Genomic DNA, 23,029 nt, shown 5'->3' with positions numbered 1-23,029 from the left:
TGGGAAGAAAGAGAGATGGAGGAAAGGCGGAAAGAAACAGAGTGAAGACAAGAATGATGGAAGGAAGAAGGAAAGGAGGGGACATCGTCATATTTCCATTCTTCTCTGTATCTCTTCAAAGCTGAGTAGAGAAAAGGATTAAGTGAGAGAGACACCATACTTCAAAGGTTATCTATCATGCGTAAGAGACATGCTATATGCTTTTCCCACAGTAGAGAAGCCAGTTAATGGACAATCACAGTGTCACATGTTTATATGATTACCACGTCAACATTTGCTTCCTCTGGCCTAGTGAAACCTCCCTTTCTCCAGGCATGATTCCAACATGATGTATTTGTTCCTCAACTCATGGGCCCTAAAGCAGCACTTTATTCTACAGCCAGTTAGATCAAATGGGCTGCATCAAAGTCATACAAGCAAATCCTCCTCATGCCGTACTCCTTTGAAGGAGTCAGTCAACAACCTCTGTGAGTGTGCCCTTAAATGGACCACGACCTTTAGTGAAGGCTGGCCCCTTCATATCCTCTCTTCCCATCAGACACTGAACTCCCCGACACATCTAAATTCCTTCTCAGGACCCATGGTCCATCCCTCTTTTCTTTGTGTCTGAAACTAATAACCACTTCTGTAACAACATAACAACTTGTGTCAGGTTCTTTCGTATCTTCTTGTGGGGCACAGCAAACTAACCTCACCCTGCTCAGCACTGTCCTCATGAATGACTGTCTGAGCTTATGGCTCCTCTGGAGAGAAGGACTGTATGACAACACTATGAAGAAATTAAGGCAGAAAGTGGGGCGCAGAACACGAAGGGAACTCCTCACAAAAAAGACTATTAAATACCAGTGTGGGCTGTGGGATGGGAACAACATACACTGCTGAGGTTCAGGCCAAGACAGATTGAAGGGTTACTCTGTGAGGCTTCCCTATAGCGGATAGAGATTTAAGAGTTCTGCCTGCCCCTCCTCCACACCGTGATTTCCCTGTCCCAGTTTTCCTGGTTACATTCACTGAATCTATGATATGGATCTATTTGTCAAGCTATCTTACCAATTGTCTCTGAAGAAACACAAGACCAAGGACAACTCCAAGATACCTCTGTCAACAGTTAGTCGTCTACACTATTTTTCAAATTAACTTCCCTGCACTATGGGGTGAGTGAATGAGTGTGGAGGTGTCAACCCAACTCAAGGGCTGTGGTCTTCGAGCTCCTATAAATAAGGCACACTGTGGGGCTCTAGATGGCTGCCTCTGTGACTCTGCCACAGATGTTCAAATCTTGTCCTTCTCTTGAGGCTGCCTGGCTCCGTTATAGGAACCAGTCATGCTGGTTTACGAGACAGTACGTGCTTCTAGCCAAATGCGTGTGAGGAAGCTCCCCTGAGCTGTAGTCAGAAGAGTGGGATTACAATCTCAAGTATTATTTTACCACAAGACCATGCAAGTGCACATGAGTGTTTAAAAAAAAAAAAAAAAGCATGGAAATTTAATGCCCTATTCCACAGAGGTTTTCCTCGTAATATTAAGAAACCTTTTCTTTGCTTGTTTGTCACATTTTAAATTACAGGGTTTCACTTAGCACCCCTGAGAATTTTGACCCATGTGAAGAGTTGATTTTATTTTGTCTTTTCTTTTTATAAAATTCTGTGCAGCCATGACCCTGAATTGAAAGTGATAAGACTTATGCCCAGTGATATGTTTGTGAAAGGCTTAAACCTCTTCCAAAGCCTTCTTCAGAGTATTATTCGTGGTAACAAAAGTATATCTTGCCTTGACTGGTCTTGGCTATAGAGTCCTTAGCTGCCTGAATAGGGTTCCAGTCTATCTTATATCCACTGTTTAAAAGAAAATTGGGAACTAACCAGGAGACATTAAAGGACAGTATTTCTTAATGAAAAGTGCCAGAATGGCAAATATGGGACACTGGGGCCCTGTACTCAGTGGAGGGTGGATGACATTTCTTTTTATCTATTCTAAGGCAATGTGACCAATAATACATTATCAAAATGACCTTCATTCATTATTCTCTTTGGATGAAAAGAAGTGGGTAACGGAGGAAAAGAAAATCTTTAATTGTCTGAGAGAGAAATCCCTTATCAAATAGCAATGATTTTATTCATGGTTTTCCTGTTAATCCCCAACAAACTGCCATGTTTACTAAGACCCGAAGAAATTAAACCCCCTTCTTTACTGACCCTACATCAGTCAATCTTTCTCCGAGAATAGTTTAGGAAGTTTTGTAAAAGTCAATGCGCATCTTCCAGCCGACAAGTGGAGATTCACCAAACTTTGGAAGAGCAAAAGTAGAGAAGAGCCAAAGAATGAAACGTGAGTCACTGGGATCAGCAGCTCAGAGGAGTTCCTGGAGATCTGAGAAAAAACACCACTTCTCAGTGTAGAAAAATAGTCAGAAAAAATGTGTGTTTCCAGATACAGCTCTGGGTGAGCTCAGAGTCTGGGGGACTTTAAGCTTTCCAACCCCCTTCCAAGAAGACCAGCTCTTCCATAGTCTGACTATATAAATGGCTTCTTCCTAAAAGTGTTTTTACAATTTTTATTGTATGTATGTATGTATGTATGTATGCATACATACATACATGTACACATGTACACACACATTTTCATTTTCTAGAAAGATGAGGTGAGGTACATAGACTGGAATAGGGAAGTAGGGTGAGAAGTCCTAAGTCTTGCATTGCCCTGCTTCCTGGGAATCCCTTGTTTGGTTGGCCACTCTAGATACAGCTAAAGATCTTTGGCCCATTTTCCACTGTAGAATCCTTGAACAGCAGAGAATTAATTCTCTTGTGTTCTCACTCCCACTCACCTTTCCATATTCTACTCATCTCTCTGGGTTATGTCCTCTTGGGGACTTACTTTTAGCGAATTCCCAATCTGAAACATGGTTTATGGGAATCCTTATTTTCAAAGTATTCTTAATTGAAGTTAAAATTTCCTTTAGAGACACCCATTGGTGTAGTTTTTACACTCAGGTAAGGAGAAAAATAAATAAATCAAAAAGAATTATGCTAAAGTATCAATGGTACTTAGCTAAGTTAGCTAAAAAAAAAACGGGTCATTGGTGGTCTTGATTGCCTGTTCAGATTCTTCTAACATTTCTACTTCAAATATTTTACAATACATTTAAATAATTAAGAGTGTAAGGGAAGAACAATCCTGTGATTGCAGCTACAGTCCAGTAGCCTGTAGACTTTTGGTGTATGCCATGTTGTCAATGTTTAATCACAGGGCAAGCAGGCCTGCAGGTTACCATAGCAACCACCTCACCTTTTGTCTTACCCCATCTCCTTTAAAAGTGAATTATCTCCCTAGCCCCTGAAGGCATTGGTGAGCAGAACCATCCTCACAAAGATATTTGTCTTCTAAACAGAAAAGCCTAGAGACCTATAAGCCTCAAAGGATTGACTTTCTCTTAGAGAATCTGGAGCCTCATGGCAGCTGCTTTCGAGAAATGTTTCGGGTCCCAGATTAGTACATCTACAAGCACCCCGCTACTCTGCCCTCTTAGTTGGCAAACGAAAAGGGAGTTGTCTGTCATTGCCATTCTCTGTTCCCTTATCTTAGGATTGTCTTGTTTCTTTGTAGGTAGAGTAAGGTCCTTCAGCAAAGGAAATGTAGGACCCTGCAGCAGAGGACCACATGAGATGCTGGCAGCTACATCCTGGAATGAGACATACAGAGCAGTTTAAGACTCTAAACTCATCATTGCCATCCACAGGTACTTATGTTCCTGCTTTGCTAGTCTTGATCTCTGGGAAGACCCTCTACATTCTGACAGCTGTCTACCTGGAGGCCTGAACAAGGCTGGGCTCCACCACCGTCTAGCTGTGCACAAGCAAGCATGCTATTTCACATCTCCACTTTTGAGTCTTTCTATCTTAAAGACAAAACAAATAATTGTTTCTTTGCTCTTAGTTTGAGAAAATTAAATGAGATAATATCAGGAAGTAAGCCACTTAATGCCAGAGATACACTGACTGCTCAATGCCTGCTGCCTGAGATCACCATCATCAACACAATCTGCACTGTTTATGATTCTAGCAACCTCTTTGTCCTTATGCACAACAGAAAGTCCAATGTTGCACTATGATGTGTTTCTTTTGAAATCCCCATGCAAGAACAGAAGCATCAGGGTCACATAGCTTTTGAGGTTGAACATTGGCTCTACCATTTACTGTCTATATAATTACATCGTCACATACACTACATTACATCATTACATTATTCAGTACTATGATTTAAATGCAGTTTAAATGTGTCCCCTCCTGCCTCTGCTGATAATTCAGGATAAGCCCATGTAAATCAAAATAAATCCACAGATGTGAGTCCCTAAATAAGACCAAGAACAAGTTACAGTTTCCCAAAAGACATTGACACGGTGTTAAAATTCCCATTCCAGAAAGAAGTAGGGCGTAGAATGCAGTAGTAAAACCAAATCAAGACCAATAATTACCACAGGGAGTATGTGACAGAGCAAGTCAGCCCACCGTAACAGACAGTAAGAAGAGGGATTCCGAAAGGGGAAGGGCATGATAGCCACCAAAGACCTGATCCCATTGGCTATGTCATCAAGCTCTGTCTCCATCCTAAAATTTCCCAAACACTCCAACACAGTACTACCAGCTGGGCATATGGGCTCCAACATTCAATTTCATGAGGACATTTCACAGTCAAACCATAAACCATTCTTGGGTATAATAAGATATATGTGTATATAAGAATAACTGCAAGGATTTGAGCCCTTCTGACGCTTCCAGGGAGAGAAATTATGTTCAGCTACATCGCATACTCTAACATGCTTTCTTGGGAAATTCTTGCCTGTAAAGATCAAAGAGCTCTATGCTTTGTTCAGAAACTGCCTAAAAGTCCATTTTCTGAGCACGTGTAAGCTCTTCCTTCTCAGAAAAGAAAATGGAGAGCACACAATCACTTAGCCCCCCTGTGCCGTCTGAGGTCTTCTTGCAAGCTTTCTCCCCACTGTCTACCAACCAGGAACAATTATATCACAAAACTTGCTCAGTCCTAATCAAGACTTCACACTAAAACATGCACTTTGACTCACAGCGCTCAAGCCCTACAATAGCTCACCGGGAACTGTCCATTCTGAAACATTAGGAAGCTCAAGCTAAGGCTGTCTCTACCTATAATATGTACTGTGTACACCTTTGCAATAGATTGTTTATGGTGATCTTCTCAGTGAGCCAATTTAGAAAGTTTTTCTGGACAAAGCAGCCTTTCCCAAGGCTTCCAAATCACATTATAAAACAGTGAACGGCCTGCTCTGTCACTGTACTACTGGGTACGAGGGAAACTACTTATTTGTTGAATGTTTCCTATGAGCTCAGCGGCAGCCAATCATCTCACACAGACCATCTTGTTTGTCTTATGGAAGTGCTGTAGAACAACCATTATATTTCTAACTTAGCAAACGAAGATGCAGAATCGGAGACTTGCTGACAGGCTTATTTAAGTCTCTCAAGCTTGTAAATGGTATCTCCAGGGTTCTAATGGAATCTCCCATCTGACCGAAGAGCAGACATATTAAGTTGTTCCCAAACCCTTGGTGCCCCAGATAGCATCCAGTTTTGTATCCAGTACAGCATTTTACTCTTACCAATACAGCTAGCTTCTTTGCAAAATGTTTCTTGGAAGGCTAGAGATAAAGAAGCATGAGGGTCCCAGAGGAAATGGGTTTCTCCCCATATCTTCCATTTGCCCTGATTCTTCCCAGACCCCTATGATCTCCTAGTGAGAAGCAAATTCAGGAAGGTTTATGGGCACAAATAGGTAACCAATAATTATTCAGGTCACTCAAGACAATGTCTGGGGGTCTTTCTGGTACCCAAAAGCTAAGTGAGGCCAGTCCTGAAGTCAGTTTCAGAATGTAGTGTGAGTGCATTGATATTGAGGAGAGGTGTACAGTTGTCCTCCCCCATTTGAATGTGCTTATTTTAGTAATGTAGACATATCTCAGTAAACTTAGCTATAAGGTGAGTGTTAGTTTCAAGTAAATCCTGTTTTCACATCATCTGCCTTTATAAAAATTAAAGACACTTTCTCTTAATTCCAGAAGTAGTGACTCAGATGGAGAGCCACCCATAGTTTTTCCAAATGATTTTGAATCTAGATGTTTCTCTTTTAAGCTGGAAGCTACACTTAGAAACTAACTTCTCATGACATAGTTCCAAACCAGAGGGGCCTTCACCCTCTCAGTTAAGCCTTGGGGTCTGTATCTTCCTCTCCCTGCACAAGAAGAGCTTCTGCCATTTCTCCTATGCTCCATGCTCACTGCCTGACACAGGAAGACTGGTAGCTATGCCACACTCCACGACAGAAAGCCCATTAGAACAGAGATCCTCTGATTCAAGATTATGGATCACATATTTAAGCAAATCAATACTTCTATATCATAACTCACTTTTTTCTTCTTTGTGTGGAGCTCAGGGGTTTGAATCTAAGACAGGCCCAAGGTATACCAGAGAACTATGATTTAGTCAGTTTATTAATCTATCTATCTATCTATCTATCTATCTATCTATTTATCTATCTATCTATCTACCTACCTATCTACCTACCCATACACACACAGATATATATTAATATATATTATATACCTATATATTAATATATAATATGTAATATGTAATATATATGATTGATATATGATATGTGATATATATTAATTATATATTATATATATATATAATATATATGTATATATCAGGTTCTCACTACTTTCCAAGCTATGATAACTTACATTCTTTCAGTAGCTTCCTGAGTAGTTGGAATGGCAGGTCCACCAGACCAGGCCAAGTTTATGCTTTTATTAATTCTAAGCCATATTTACTAAGTTTTTTCAAAAGGTACAATGTTACCACATAGAGTGCATCTATGGCCATCGGAGGCATTTATTTCATTCTTAGTCATATGTGAATATTGATGCACCTCTCTGACAGTGCAAAATAATATGATCATGTTGTCATATCGATGCTTTAAAAAATATCTAGAATCAGTTGATTCTCAGCAATGGTCAGCAACCTGGATGGATCACTCTGCATACACAAATAAACAGAAACCTTTTCCCTCAAAACTAAATCTTGCTGCTGCTTTAGGCAATGAATTACCAACTAAAATCATGCCCACACATCTAGGGCACTATATTAATCCACTAGACAAACATTTGTTTGTCAGTGATATGCCAATATATTCCAGGCACTATTGCTATCACTAGGGACAAGCAACAAACAAGCTGAGGTTCCAGGCCTCATGGGGCATGCACATGTGTGAAGGCCGTGGAGAAATGCAGGTGCCAACACACACAGAACGTCAGGTAGTGGCAAGTGCAACAGAAGAGTGACTCTGTGGTGAGTGGGTGGGATGGGTATGGTAGACTGCATGGTCAAGGAAGATGGGACCCTGGGGCCAAGACCTGCATGGCAGGAAGGAGTTACGAGGCAGAACCTGCAACTGGGAGATACCCAGAATCTTGAGAGCACAGCAAATGGGAATGGCAAAACCTTGGTGAGTGAAAATAAAAAGAAGCAGGAGAGGAAAATCCAGGAGGAAAAGTAAAGGGAGAAGTAAAAGAAAATGCCTGGAAAGGTGGGCAATGGTCTCTCTTCCCCATCCCCTTTGTATGTCTGTCTGTCTCTGTGTGTCTGTGTGTCTGTGTATCTATGTGTCTCTGTGTGTATGTCTTTGTGTCTCTCTGTCTCTCAATCTCTCTATTTCTCTCTGTGTGTATGTATATATGTGCATGGGTGTATCTGTGTCTCTGTCTCTGTGTGTCTCTGTCTCTCAATCTCTCTGTGTCTGTCTGTCTCTGTCTCTCTGTATGTATGTAAATGCATGTCTGTGTCTGTCTCTCTGTGTGTCTCTCTGAATCTCTGTCTATCTCTGTGTCTCTGTGTGTGTCTGTCTCTCTCTGTGTCTGTATGTGCCTATGTTTCTGGGTCTCTCTGCATCTCTGTTTGTCTCTGTCTGTGTGTGCATATGTGCATGTGTGTTTGTCTCTGTGCCTGTGTCTATGTCTCTGAATCAATCTCTCTCTCTCTCTCTTTTGCTCTCTCTCTCTCTCTCTCTCTCTCTCTCTTGCTCTCTCTCTCTCTCTCTCTCTCTCTCTCTCTCTCTCTCTCTCTCTCTCATAGAGTCACAAACTCTGAGATCCATTGCAGAGAAGTGTGCAAACGTAAACAGTATCAGGCCAGGGTTTCCTCACCCCCTTTCATCATTACTTGTCTATGACATCTCAAAAAAAAAAAAAATGCCCAAGGAATAAGCAGCTTTGCCTTGAAACTTCAGGGACACTTCCATGCATCCATAGTTTCGCATTGAGCCTATTCTCTCTGGGGGAGAGAAAATACTCACCAAGCCCCCAAAATAACTGTTACCCTTGCTGAGGTCCCCTGGGAAACCCCGCCCCTCATTTCACTTGGCTGTTTCCACTGTAAGCACATCAGAGGATGACACCTGGGGAAGGTAGGATTTACACCTAGAAGAAAAAAAATAGAGGCTTCCCCAACCTGCCCTCCTGGACAGTGAGGCGCCTGAGTGGTGTAGCACCTCCTGCTTCTGGCCACAATGCAGTTGAGCACTATGCACTTCTAGAAAGCAAATTACGTGGTTGGTTTTACAGATGTGTAATTCAGCTCATGCTTCACAGAACCTCTAGACTTGGTAGGTGAAGAGGAGCAAGGAACATACACATCCAGCCTGCTGCCTTCTGCCTCGTCCTCCAGTGGCACATACTATAAAATCCTAAATTCTTGAGCCTTCTGCATATTCCTTTGAAACCAGCTCCAGCCACTATCAATATTTCCACCTGCTCTTCTACCACCTGGACTATACTAACCATGACCTCTTCCATGGCCCTTAGGTTGCCTTTTTCTCATCCTGAACAAGCACAACATGGAAGCTTCAAAACACACACACACAGACACACAGACACAGACACAGACACAGACACACACACACACACACACACACATCAGAAATAGACAATAATGACTCTGGGAAATATGGAAGAACTTAGGATCCAGCAGAGGTCTGAAGTTAGGGACAAGAGCTAAGGAACAGATTGAATGACATCTCTAACCCTTACTGTCATCTATTTATATAGATATCTGCCAAGATGTCATCCCAAATCATTTACTATTGAAAACATAGAGTTGAAGCCTTCTAGAATGAAGTGAATGAGTATATCTTATTCCCAACACATCCAATGCCTATTACACAGCTATGAGCTCAGCCAACCTCTCTGAGCCTACAGAGAGCAAGATTTTCTCAACCTCTGTGGACATCTGGGGCTGGATATTACTTATTGTAGGGCCCATTCTGAGCACTGTAGGATGCTAATAGCAAATTGGTCTGGATCCCATGGCCTCCAGGAGTAACCCTCCCACAGATGTGACAGCCACATTGTCCTTAGCCTCAATAAATGTTCCTCCGGGGCAAAATCAATCGCATTGAAAGTCGCTGCTGTGGAATTGTTAAATATTTACCTGTCTTACAGGATTATTGCGGGCATTAAATGAGATAATATATGAAAGTTGCTCCATAACCTGCTACTTCTAGGATCTCAGGGAACCAGCTGATGTGCATCTTGACATAAATAAATAATCGTACACTCAATCCTGGGTGAGATGAGGAAGCAGCCGTGTGCCTCTGGAGCTGGGGAGTGTTTATCTTTTTGTCTATCCCTTTAAATCTTCGAGATAGTTTATCTTTGTCAACCCACAGGCGGCCATCAATTATGCCAGAATGATACACTAAAACCTAAAGGGTTTACAGTTCCACAACCCTGGATGTTAACCCTTGAATACCCAAAAATGTAAACAAAGTAAGTGAGTAATGATGCGCCAAGGGGAACCGGATTTGAAGGCATCTGTGTATTCATTCCTTTGCTTATTCAAATAGCTTGCTCTAAGTGCCTGCTGTATAAAATACATTAGAGTTAATGGCTTACGAAATAAGAATTAATGGAATACAATCCCCAGGGCTGAGGTTCACTCAGTCTAAAGCAGGGGTCAGCACACTGCCCACATCCTATTTTTATAAAGTTTTATAGGAACACAGCCATAGCTATTCCTTTATGTGTTGCCTATAGCTGCTTCTGCCTTCTCAGGGCATGGGGAAATAGCTATAATAGAAAGAGTGTGGTCCACAAACTCAACTATTTTCTGTTAGTCATTTCACAGAAGAGGCTTCTGGTGGGAGGGAGGGGAGGAGGGAGATGGGCACTAAAAACCACCAGGAGTCAATTTAATGCGATGGACAGATCTTGGGAGACAACTTTAAATTTAAACAAGCTCAATTTAAATTTGAACAAGCCCTACCCCTATCTATTTTCAACTTCTTCAGCCCCTAATGGCAGTAATAATAAACTAGCATTGACTTTTTACCAAAGTTTATTAACATCCGTTGCACTACTCCTGCTCCTGGCTTGACACCTGCTTCTATGTTGCTCATTATTTTTAGATGGGACAGACCAGCCTACCTCGATAACTGTGTCTCTGTAGTTGACCCCACAGTAGCATGAGAGCGGACATCATGGCCACTATGTAAACACTGTTCTCTACTGTATCATGCCCTGTGGATATTGAGTTATACAATTATATCAAATGTATGCCATCTTCATCATGACTTGGAAACTTGGACACTTTTACAGTCTTTTTGAAGGGACATTTTGACCCAAACTTGCAGGCACATGTTAGAATAGAGGGAAAGCCCTAAAGACGGAGGTGGTAAAGGGTAGCGTGGTGCCTGTGCATAAGAACCGACCTGACTTAACAGTGGTACACCAACAATAATGTTTTAGCCAAGTTTTCTGTGCAGCAGGAACATCTCCCCAGCACCATCCACAGCTCTGTTAAGATCCAGGATGGTCACCTCTGAAGAGTTGACTATCACAGGAAAGGGTTCGCTAGCTTACCTTCCTGCCACTGGGAAGTAACCCCACTGTCCTCAATGACTGAGGTTCAGCACAATTGTTTAATTAGACCCAGTAATCCTAAGAGACTCCAAAATGACTGGACTGGGATGATGGATACAAGACTCTGGCTTTCTCTGGGTCAAATATCACTAGATTATTATTATTGTTCTTATTATTGTTGTTGTGTGGCACACTTTTCCAGCCTCCCACAGAAGGCATCACGTCACTCCATCTTTAAGCTGTAATCCCAAACAACAGGTCAAGCTCCCAAATACCCCACACAGACATTCATTCAGAAGTTTTCTGTGTTATTTCTTCCAGACTCTCAGGAACGTCCCTGGAAGCTTCTCAGTGTCTATCAGAAGTCAGAAGAAAGGAAAAAAAAAAAACGAGCTGTTATTAACTGGGGTCTCTACCTGAGCCCTCATTGTGCCTACCGAATGTGCAACATTCACGCTTAGGCTTTGAGGACAAAAAGGGTAAGATTCTGTTGCAAAGAAGCATCAAGCCCCACCTCAAATCCTCCACTTATGGAAAGCCAATCTGAACTCAAGCGCAATGTCAAAGGCCGAGTTTAAGATCACATAGTCAATCTATGGCTCACCCCATAGTCTGAGGATCCTGGCTCCTGCTGAAGGCTGGCAGAAATATGAACATTTGATGCTTTGGCAGCAGTCACAACTGAGGTAAAGTTTAGCTTTTCTTGTGCTATTTGTGGGCTCTCAGCAAGTCTTCATTTTCTGCTAACTACCTCTTCTTGGCAGGTAAAACAGGTATAGTACTATGATTATTATGTAAATGAGGAAAAGAGTTCAATGAAACGTGAGCAAAGTGTCCAGCAAGTTATTAATCACCACAGTCAGGCTGTGGGTGCTGCTGTGCTTGCTCTGGTATAGAGTCGCTCCCTTTCCAACCTCTTCCCACTCCGCAGTTTACAGACACAGCTTGCGGTAGCAGTTAATTAAAGATGTCATCCAATTGGGAGAAGGGTCTCTTGCAGAGGGTACAGAACTAGAAGACTCTTGTCCTTCCAAACCAATCCAGAACCTTTACAAGCTGTCACAAGGTTCTGGGAGACTAGCAACCCTAACGACCAGTGTTGCTACTGTCAAGCAGAGACAGCCTGTGAAATACTACTCGGATGCCCCCGCCTTTGGATCCTGCTCAGTCATGCTAACACCACTTGGAAGGCAACAAATTCCTTCGGCTGTTCTAACCCCAAGCTCTACTCACCCTGCCTCCTCCCACCTCCCTTAAATAATGGCTGCGCAAATGCCTCTGAGACCATCTTCAGCTAATTTCCTTCAAGACATGCAAGCTGCTAACGCTGGGAAGCACAGATAGTGTGCGCTAGCAAATATGGCCAAAATTAGATTAAAATAACCTCCTGATAAACAAATTACTCACAGAAAATAAATATTGGACTAGCAATGGTCGAGATAACTAGAAGAACAGCACCACCACATGGCAGGAAGAGGAACTACAGGAGCAACTCTCTGCAACTCAGCCCCACTCTTCTGCAGCATCAGACTGAGGCGGGGCAACGGAAGGAAAAGAGACAACCAGTATAGTTGCAACCTTTTAACTTAAACTTTTTAAAATCACTTATGTACTTATACAAAATACGCAAGTATTTGGCAGACCGGACTGGACTCGAAGCCAAGAAAGTAAAAAGGAATATGCCAAATTGAATGTGGCATGACGTAATAGGAGCCTGTAATCCTTCCAGTTCCTGCTCGCTCCGGGATCTCATGCCCTCATTCATCAACCTTGCCTGATACCCTCGAAGCAGCAGACACAGGCTCCTCACACACATGCTAGTGTTCCAGCATCTCTCACTGGGTCCTGTTCAAACGTTATGTGGAGTGGACCGTGTAATGTTACTACTGACTTAAGTAACACATGGTCTTCCAAAATAATCCTCCTGATACTTAGACAATATTTACTTAGCTTCCTTTCAACATTTGGCTGTTCCTTCTTTGGGTTAAGTAAACCTAGCCTCTTTAATCTCTTCCTGGTGAAGCATAGGCTTAGCTCACTGGGAGGAAGAGACTTGCCAGGTAAACCCTGAAGCCTGCTAGCTGAATAAATTATTTAAGTCTTCCAGACTTCAGTTACCCCACTTATGAGATGGGGATTGCGAAATCACCTTTTCGGGCTACACATACACAGTATGACATACTAAGAACTCAATAAATGATGGATATGAGTGTTGTCATTTTAAACCAGCACGGTGATGGATGTAGCTTGCCATGCTGCCTTCAGATGAAGCCAACTGCAGCAGTGTGACAAATACAAAAAAAATCAATATTATTTGAAGGAGATGTTTGGCTCATCAGTGAAATACATATTGTATGCTTCCCCAGAAGTCATCGTAGAAAAAAAGAGATATCATGTTCGTGAACATACCACAGTAACTAAGGCATGGTGGAAAAAGATTCTAGGAAATGGGACTCCTTCCTTATCTAGTATTAGATAATTAGGAGAGCATCTAATGTGGCGATGAGATGTGAGGATGAGGTAAGAAGCACAGCCCCTGTGTGGGTGCTCAAAGAAGAAAATAGTCACACATATTTATGTGCACGTTACACCATGGCTGGTTCCATTCTGTGTAAAGCAGTGACTCTCATCTTGTGGGTTTTGTCCCTCTTTGGAGTGAGGGGGTCGCATATCAGGTACCCTTCTTCTCAGGTATTTACATTATTCATAATAGTCACAAAATTACAGTTATGAGGTAGCAACGATATAGTTTTATGGTTGGGGTGGGGGGGGTCACCACAACATGAGCCACCATGTTAAAGGGTCACAGCATTAGGAAGATTGAGAACCACTGTACACTGTGAAGGATTAGCAAGGAACCTTACGCTGGGCAGGGGTGACAGTGGCCGGTGCTCAGACATGCCCTCCACTGAGATGTAAGAGCCACGGGGGCTGGTTATCAGAGCTCCGCACGGGTCACGTCTTCTACCTCAGCTTTCTCCTCTGGGAATGAGAGGGACAAGTAAGGTCTGTAGTGTCCAGGCCATTCTGAGGCCATATGTTCCTGACAATATCCCTTATTTGCCTTTCAGGGGGTCCTTGAGAAATAAATTGATAAAGGTATGCTCTCTACTCTGCAAATGGCATACATTTGACCAAGCAGGATGGCCCACACCTCCTGTTTCAACACTTGAGAGGCTGGGGTCTGAGGATCAGGAATTTAAGTCTAGTCTAGATATAGTAAGTGGTAGGCCAGCCTTTTTACTCTACAGAAGACTGAGTTTAAAACTAGAGAAAATAGAAAAGACTTAGCCATTTCATGGTGTGCCACATTCCACAACATCATATATGATAAATATAAATGTTACCATAAATTATCAAAAATAAATAATAATTTGGTTGGGAGGATAAGTCAGTGGTTGGTAAAGTGCTTTTTGTGCAGGCATGAAGACATCAGTGAAATTCAAACCCCAGAAGCCACACAAAAACATCAGGCATGACCATGAATATGCTTGTGATCTCAATGTGAGGAAGGGCCAGATGAACAGATCGCTGGTTCCCGCTGGCCAGTTCTGTAGCCTACCTGGCAAGCTCTAGGTTGGCTCTTTCAAAAAACAAGATGGATACCAACTGAGGAACAACTTCTGAAGTTGATCTCTAGCCTCCGTGCAAGTTGAACTCACACATGTGCACACATATGGACATACCACACACACATACCACCACAACCACCATCACACACCACACACACACAAACACACACACACAAACATACACACACACACCACACACACACCACTACCACCACACACACACCACACACACACCACACACACACCACACACACACCACACACACACCACACACACACCACACACACACCACACACACACCACACACACACACACACCACACACACACACACCATACACACACCACTACCACCACAACTACTATCAAACACACACACACCACACACACACCACACATACACCACACACACACCACACACACACCACACACACACACCATACATACACCACACACACACCACACACACACCACACACACACACCACACACACACACACCACACACACCACACACACACACACAAACATACACACACACACCACACACACACTACACATACACCACACACACACCACACACACACCACACACACACCACACACACACACCACACACACACACACACACACACACCACACACATACACACACACACCACACACACACCACCACCACCACAACTACTATCAAACACACACACACCACACACACACCACACATACACCACACACACACCACACACACACACCACACACACACACCACATACACACACACACCACACCACACACTACACACACACACACACACACACACATACACCACACACACACCACACACACACACACACACACACACACACACACACACACTGAGAGAGAGAATGAAGAAATACAAGGATGACTCAAGGTCTTTCAGCCATGACAGTCTGACCTTCTTTAGTTTCATTGGGAAACTGAGGCAGGAAGCAGGGAAACGTAGGGTGCCAGACTTGTCAAGACAGGCCAGTTCTCCTGGAGAGGAGCTCATAGGCTCTGTGGAAACATGCACTTGAGCCCAAAGAATGCTGTACTGATCTGCTGGTACTTGCATATGGCCATCAAAACAAAGGGGACATAATATCAACCATCTTTAAACACACAAAGCCCATTCTGAGGATGGCTGCCAGCACTCCCAGCTTTTCAGTGAATCTTGAAATTGGCCCATCGTGGGCATCTCAAAGCAGTGATCAGCTGGCCACCATGTGCTCCAGCATCTACAGTGCCGATCACCAGACTACCACAGGTATTTTCTCCAAGCATGAGGCTGTCTGTCCGTGCCAGACTCCTCTGTGTGTACTGGGTTTGCTCTTCCTTCCTGTTCTCTGCAGTAACACTGCTGCAGCCTGTTCCCTGGGAATCAGACAGACAGAACGTTAACTAGGAGGGACTGTGAGAAGTCTCGCCTTCCTGCCAAACTTTCCATTAGCCCTCTTGTCTATCCTCCTTCCTTTCTTCTCTGTATTTCTTTCTCTGCTGACTTCTCTCAGCCTCCTCTTTCTCCCTAACTTCTGCACACTTCCTGAGTCCCCCAAATGCTAATTCTCAAGTAGAAAAGAAGTATGAAGTAGACTCCTCCTCCCCCAGTAAGATTTAGGACCTGAACCAGAGGGTGTTTCCTAGTTGCAAGATTATGACCTTTAAATCTGGGTAGCAAGGTTAATGCCAGGCCATTATTGGAAGATTCATCCCTGGAGCCAGCACAAATCAACTATAATTCCATTGCTGTACCTCATTCAAGGGCTGCTTCCGTGGTCACAATTTTTCATAAGTGTATTTATGGGTAATGCTTATGGAAAGGAGGTTAAGAAAGAAAAGGGAAGAGGGAGAGACTGCGGGCACAATGAGAGGGATATGGAAGTGAGAGAGAAGGGCAGAGAGAGAAGTGAGAGAAATAAAAGCCTAGTGGAAAGAGGGAGGGGAGAAGAGAGAGAGAAGGAGAGGGAGAGGGAGAGGGAGAGGGAGAGGGAGAGGGAGAGGGAGAGAGAGAGAGAGAGAGAGAGAGAGAGAGAGAGAGAGAGAGAGGTTTAGAGAAAAACAACACAAGCAATTGAAGTAGTGTGATTTCCTAATCAAATCTCTATTAAATTTCTATAATAAGAAGCTAAGTGCTTTTGGATAGAATAAAACACACACACAAAAGGCAAGCTCTCTGTACAGAACATTTAGTGGAGAGTGTTAGTGGAGAGTGTGCATGTGTGAGCAGAGAAATGAACTGATTTGAGGATGATGTGGAATTTAGCTCAGGCCATCCTAATCTAAAAGACAGAGACAGATGGACTCTCGAATGCACAATGATTTTTTTCTTTGTAGTGTCAAATGGCTGAGATAATTGGACATGAGGCCTCAGATTTTTCATGCAGAATTTGCCTGATCAGAAATTGAGATTTGAGATGCCATTGCATCCTTTCTTTTCCTACTGTCCTTATCTCCTGTGCTGGCTACATTACTTCTAGCCGGTTTAATAAGGGAGGGAGAAAGCCAAAGAAAATAATAAACTCTCCCTAATGTAATCCAAAGTTCTTTCCTTTCCCTGTCCACTGCTGTTGGCAGACCCCATACCTCAAAGAACTGAGTCTTGGCTTTTCTGCCACTAGTGGGGATTGACTCCAGTCAGCCACAAATAAATAGATCTTAGTGACCTCAGATTCCCAAGCCTGCCTTCATATTGATGATGGTCATAGGCACACTGAGTGACTAACCCCAACCAGTAAATATTTTGTTCTAGTTTTATTTAGACAAGGCAATGTCTTCTGTTTGTGATGCAGTTACTGAGATCTACTAGAACTGCCAACTTTTATATTCGCCGACAAGTAAACATCAAACCAGAATAGCAGCCACCTTAAAAAAAAATGTGCCTTTTATAGATAAAAGTCTGCATAAAAGTTCCAGGAGAGCTGTGCACATACAGTTTTGAATTTTAGACAGAATCTAACATCCTGCATTTAAGTTCAACTGATAGATTCAACAGTTTTCAATTCAAGTCAAAAGGCATTCCACTTTAAGGTTTAAATGCATGAGACATTTAGACATTATAAAATGACTAGAAATTTCCAAAACACTCAAAGCCCTGCAAGAACTCCAGCCTAAGTAGATTGGTGTCATCTATGCCCAGATATCCCATGCCATGTATACTTTGGCTGGGCTGGTGGAACAACAGTGGCAACTGTCTTGTAGGCTGTAATTGCACTTCAAGCCCATGGTCAAGTGAAGCCTTCTTTTGCACTGAGCTCACAGATGATCTCAGCACCCTTCTACCTACACATTAGAGTTACTGTTTGAGACAGAACCTCCCTGCCCCAGCAGGGTCCCCTCCATGTAATTTGTGAATGTGTGTAATACTGGTCTCTTTTCTGTGTTCTTGCTGCTTACAAATGATGAATGATGCTTGATGCTGAGGAATCATAGAACATCTTTATTAAATACCAAAAAAGGTCTCTTGGGAAGGAAATTTTGAAACTTTGGGCAGATTTTAGCCCTGTGTACCCAGATAGGTATTGGCAATTCTCAAAAAGAAGCAGCTTTGATTCCCATAGTGTGTGGTGGGATGTTACATCTAAACACAATGCCAAGGCTAGTACATAGCTATCTGGGATGTCACTAAATATTCCACATTGTATAGAACAGATCCCAACAAGAAAGAATTACCCAATTCAAAATGTCAATGGTGCTAAGGATGAGAGACTCTGATATAAATGAAGGGTTTGTATTTAGTGGGAGAAAGAATATTAGAGAACCTCTGATCCAACTGTTTTGTGGTATAAATAACCAAAGACCCAGGCAAAGACCCATATGGACAGCTCAGCAGAATTAGCAGATAACCCCATATATCTTCTTAATGGGATGGTAAAACCTGCTTTATATGTAGAAGACAGCAGGCTTTCAGTTCCCTAGCAGCCTATTAGGAAAGTAAATAGAGATTAGAACTACAAATGTTAAGACCATTGGTTCCAAGCATGGATTGTTAGATTTAGGTAGTAGGGAGCAATCTTGCTAGTTTGTGTGGGTAAATATCACGAATCAATCACTTAATTGTAATAAACAAATATGTGCTTTCAGCCTTGTTGTGCTGATACAAGAAACATACAGATCAATAGAGATAACCCCTGTCCCTTAAAAGTGCCTGTTGAGAGATAAAGACAGAAAGAAGAAAAGTTGTACAGTGATATCAATGCACTGAGGTAGGAAAGCCTATGGAAACAGAAAGCAGGGGCACCCAACCAAGTGATCCAAAGAATAGTCTAGAAAGGAGGAGAGTCAAAAGCCAACCTCTAAAACAATGTTTCTCAACCTATGTGCTGCAACCCCTTTTGGCGGGGAAAGGTCAATTGATACTTTCACAGGGGCCGCATATCAGATATTCTGCATAGCAGATATTTACATTACGATTCATAACAGTAGCAAAATGACAGTTATGAAGTAACAACAAAAATAATTTTATAGTTGAAGGTCACCACAACATGAGAACAGTATTAAAGGGTCACAGCCTTAAGAAGGTTGAGAACCACTGCCCTACAAGAAAAACATATGTTGGAAAACTCAGAGCTGAGCCCTCTAAGACTGTAGACTCAGCTTATTAAGCATGGCCAGTGTATGGAACACCCAGCCAAACAGTGTGTGACTGAGTCTGCTCATATTTGCACATACTACTGGTTTTCTATACTACTAGACTTTTGGAGCAAGATCCCATGATCCTCATCACTAAAGTTGAGGAATGTGAGACTACTTTAAGATTTTTCATAACAGAGGTACATTTTATGAGAGGTTACTTAACTTCAAATTTAAGGGCTAAATGGGCATGCATGTTGGAGGTAAGATGGCCCTACTTAGCCCTTAGGGTTCCCTTCCCAGGAAGAGTCACATTTTCTATTGCCAAAGCTGGCCTGGGAAGACTCAGGAGAAAGCTCCTGTCCCAAAGCACTGCACTCACTGGTGTCCCAGGTAGCAAAGCTGTTGATTTGAGGAGAGAATGACACTGCCATAATAAGAATCAAGAGTCTTAAACGTGTAATTAGTTGGTTCTGAAGACTCAACAGCTCCTCCCCAGAACTCACAAGTAAGATCTCTCCATCTTAAGTAGACCATAGACTCCCTCCTTTTCCTTCCTAGTCTGATCCCACTGCCTTCCACCTGCCCCACGTTTAAAAGCTGTGTTTGTGGATAGACTTCGTCACTGTATGAGGTTCCAACCAAGAAAATGAATTCAAGTTTCATTTTCCTCTTCGGTCTATAAACGGAAACATCATGTGCTTTGGCTTATTCTTCATGCTTCTGGTTGACAGAGATGTATGGATGGTGGAGAAAGAGTGTTTTATTTATTTATTTATAAGTTTTATTAAAGTTCACCTATTACACACAGGCCCCAGGCTCCCTATCGAGAAACAAATATCACCATTGAAGAAGGTGGTTTCCAAGGTACCAAATTAAAACAGATGAAGCAGTAAGGAGGGGAGGAATAAAAACATTAAGCCAAGACTTCACTCCCAAGTGCATCATGCTGTCTATTATATTGCACACGTGAAATTGACTTCCAATGTAATTAGGCTAAGGCCACGAGGCAAAAAAAAAAAAAAATCCTCACAATAATTCAGAACCTCCAAGCTATTCTTTTGCAATCACTCACATAGTTGAGAAAAAAAATAACTTTTTAATAAAAAAAAAAAAAACTTAGCAACCAGTACATTGTCCAAGTAATTCCCAACACCCTACCTGCCCAAGCATATAGAGAATCATGAGCTAAGTTAAAAACCAAATGTAAGATTCGTCTACCTACCCTCTCATACATAAACTTTTGTTTCACTGGACAGTCCCATGGGCTGAGATTTAGTTTAGTAATGCTTAAGGGTTGTTTCTTCTGTCGGAAAGAATTGAAGAGTCCCCGGGGTTGCAATAGACAATTTACTTCACTTTTAGGGACAGTTGTCTGTCTTATCTACTTTTTTTACTGTGATAAAATACTCTGACAAAAGCAACCCAAGGTAGAAGAGGTTTGTCTTGGCTCATAATTCAAGGTTATCATGGCAGAGAAACTAAGGCACCAGGAGCTTGAAGTAGTTGGCAATACTATTTACATGAAGCAGAGAACAACAAATGATGGCCCCTTCCAGGAAATGGTGGCACCCACTTTGGCCAGATCTTCCCATCTCAATTAATCCAGTCATGATAATCCCTCACATGCAAGCCAAGAAACCATTCCCCCGGGTGATTCTGGAGTCTGTCCTCTTGACAATCAATACTAATGATCTTAGATTATAAGTGGACATGTCCACATGGAGATATATTCACTCGTATTTCTACAGTCACCAAAGTCTCTTTTTCTCCAGCAGATTTGAGACATGGCTCTCTATTTCTTCACAGGTCAGAATGGAGCCATGGAGCAAAAGAGTTCCCATTACAAAAATAAGAACAAGAAGAGATAACCCCCTCTTTTAAAGAGATGCTTACTGGATTTCAGCAATGCTGCCAAAACTTCAGTGGCTGCCCTGGTGGGGAAAAGAAAGAAAAAGCAAAAGTCAATGTTCAATGGTCTTTTTTTGTTAGTCCATGTATCCCATAGGTAGCATGTTCATCGCTGCCACCTATCAGATTCATTATTAACCACACATAGAAGGCATTCTATTGATCTCCGCTGACCATTAAAGACGCATAAATGTTGAAATCACATTAACTGAGGTGTCTATCTTCCAAATGGGTCTCAGAGGTCCCCCTCTGCTGCTGAAAATACCCTCCCTTCCCCCATCACTTCCCACCTTCCACCAACTTCTTTGCAGAGCATTTTTTGTTTGTTTGTTTGTTTCTTAGGTGCTGCCCTTACCAGCCACTGTTAAGTTTCTTGATTTGTACTTGAAAACATGTGGCGACTCTGATGGATGATTGGGAGCAATGGGGTGAGAAGGCACAGGGAACACAGCAGTTTAGTGCCAACCTCCTGAACCACTCATGCCTAGAACACACTGGAAAATGTGCACACTGGGAGGAGAAGCTGCTTCCTCAGGATGAGGCCTTCCCTCCAAGCACATGGCTTTCACACACACACACACACACACACACACACACATACACACACAAAATTCACAACTTTGGCATCAAAATTAAATAGAGGAGAATAAAAACATCTCTTGTGGCAGTTTTTAGTGACCCCTCAGTTTGTTCCCGGCATCTGAGGTGCAGGATAGCACTCTCATTGCTACCCTTTGAGTGTATCCTCCTGAGCATATTCATTGGGGACTTAATTCATATGTCCATAATATTTCAATGTGAAGCTTTGGGGGAAGTGATTGAAATTACATGAGACCATGAGAATAGGGTACCAGGAAGTCACTTGTGATTTTTATTAGCCATGTTCCTCAGTGTGTGACTCTACCTGCAACCTCACATTTGCTGACTCCCAAAGAGAAATGTAGAGTCTCCGGGCTACTCCTCACCTCATGAGTCAGAATCCTGTTCTAACAAATCCTCGTGCGCACACTGGGGAGTATTAATAATGGGTTCAGAGGATGCATTGATGTGATCCCTATAGACTTGGCTGGTGGTCTAGTGGGGTAGGTGCCTTGCTGGACCATTCTCAAACATTTGCTGTCTTCTAACTCACATACTTTTTTTTCCCCTTCTAATCCATTTGGCTGCCCTAGTCTTTCCTCTAGATGCTGAGCTACTTTCATAAGTTCTGATTTTTTTCTGTCCCATCACAACATAGGGACTATGTACTGTAGCATCTGGATTTTGTCAATCTCCATGGAGTTAGAAAAGTAGGGTTGTAGAAGCCAAAATTCAATTAGGGGGAGAAAAGGATGGCTATGAGTGACTAGTGGGGAATCTCACAGTGGAATCTGGCTCCACTGACTTGAGACTTTTCTAGTGCTAGTTTCAATGAGCTGAGTGATTGTCTCTGCTGTTGAGTCTGCACTGTGTGTTTTGGTACGTATCATAAGAATCCTAGAGGCTAAGAGGAGATGCAATTACATCTCAAACCCTTTGTTTCTGTTTTATTTACTTTTACTTTTTTCTCATTCATTTGTCTTCTTCATGCTGCTGGCTCTGTCTCAGTATCAGGCAACATACTGTAAAGAATATGCTGAGGTAAGGAAGTGGCTAATGAGAAAGTCTGTATGACATTAGAAAAAAAGAATTCCTGGTTTGGGGCACAAGTCTGTTCACATGTGTGTGTAGCCTAGAAGGGACAATCCCTCTGGTCTACTTTTCCAGTCTTCAGAGGTGATGGGAGCACATCACTGCTTGCCTTAAGCATAAGTTACCAGGATCATATGTAATATATCTATTCCCAAGACAAACAAACAGCATTCTTCCATGTTGCAGTTCTCTGAAAGCCAATATTTTCCTCTGTAGGAATTTTAATTTACTTCCCGTTACTAAGACAATTACATAAGACTGAGTAATTTAAAAAGAATACGGGTTTATTTAGTTCATTGTACTGAAGTCTGGTAAATCTTAAAGCATGGACCAAACATGTT

At 42.4% G+C, this 23,029-nt stretch overlaps 1 protein-coding gene across 2 annotated transcripts in view; it reads right to left on the bottom strand.

Moving 5' to 3' along the window:
- Agbl1 (AGBL carboxypeptidase 1) overlaps positions 1–23,029 on the bottom strand; it is a 788,584-nt gene that overhangs the window by 648,586 nt on the left and 116,969 nt on the right. For both annotated transcript variants that reach the window (XM_076936072.1, XM_076936077.1), the window contains exon 6: positions 21,003–21,040. In XM_076936072.1, coding sequence (XP_076792187.1) covers positions 21,003–21,040 — 38 coding nt within the window. The remainder of the gene's footprint in view (positions 1–21,002; positions 21,041–23,029) is intronic.

The sequence above is a fragment of the Arvicanthis niloticus genome, chromosome 1, assembly GCF_011762505.2.
Source record: "Arvicanthis niloticus isolate mArvNil1 chromosome 1, mArvNil1.pat.X, whole genome shotgun sequence".
Lineage (NCBI taxonomy): Eukaryota > Metazoa > Chordata > Mammalia > Rodentia > Muridae > Arvicanthis > Arvicanthis niloticus.
Note: the sequence above shows the minus strand (reverse complement) of the source record. Positions and strands in the feature narration are given on the sequence as shown.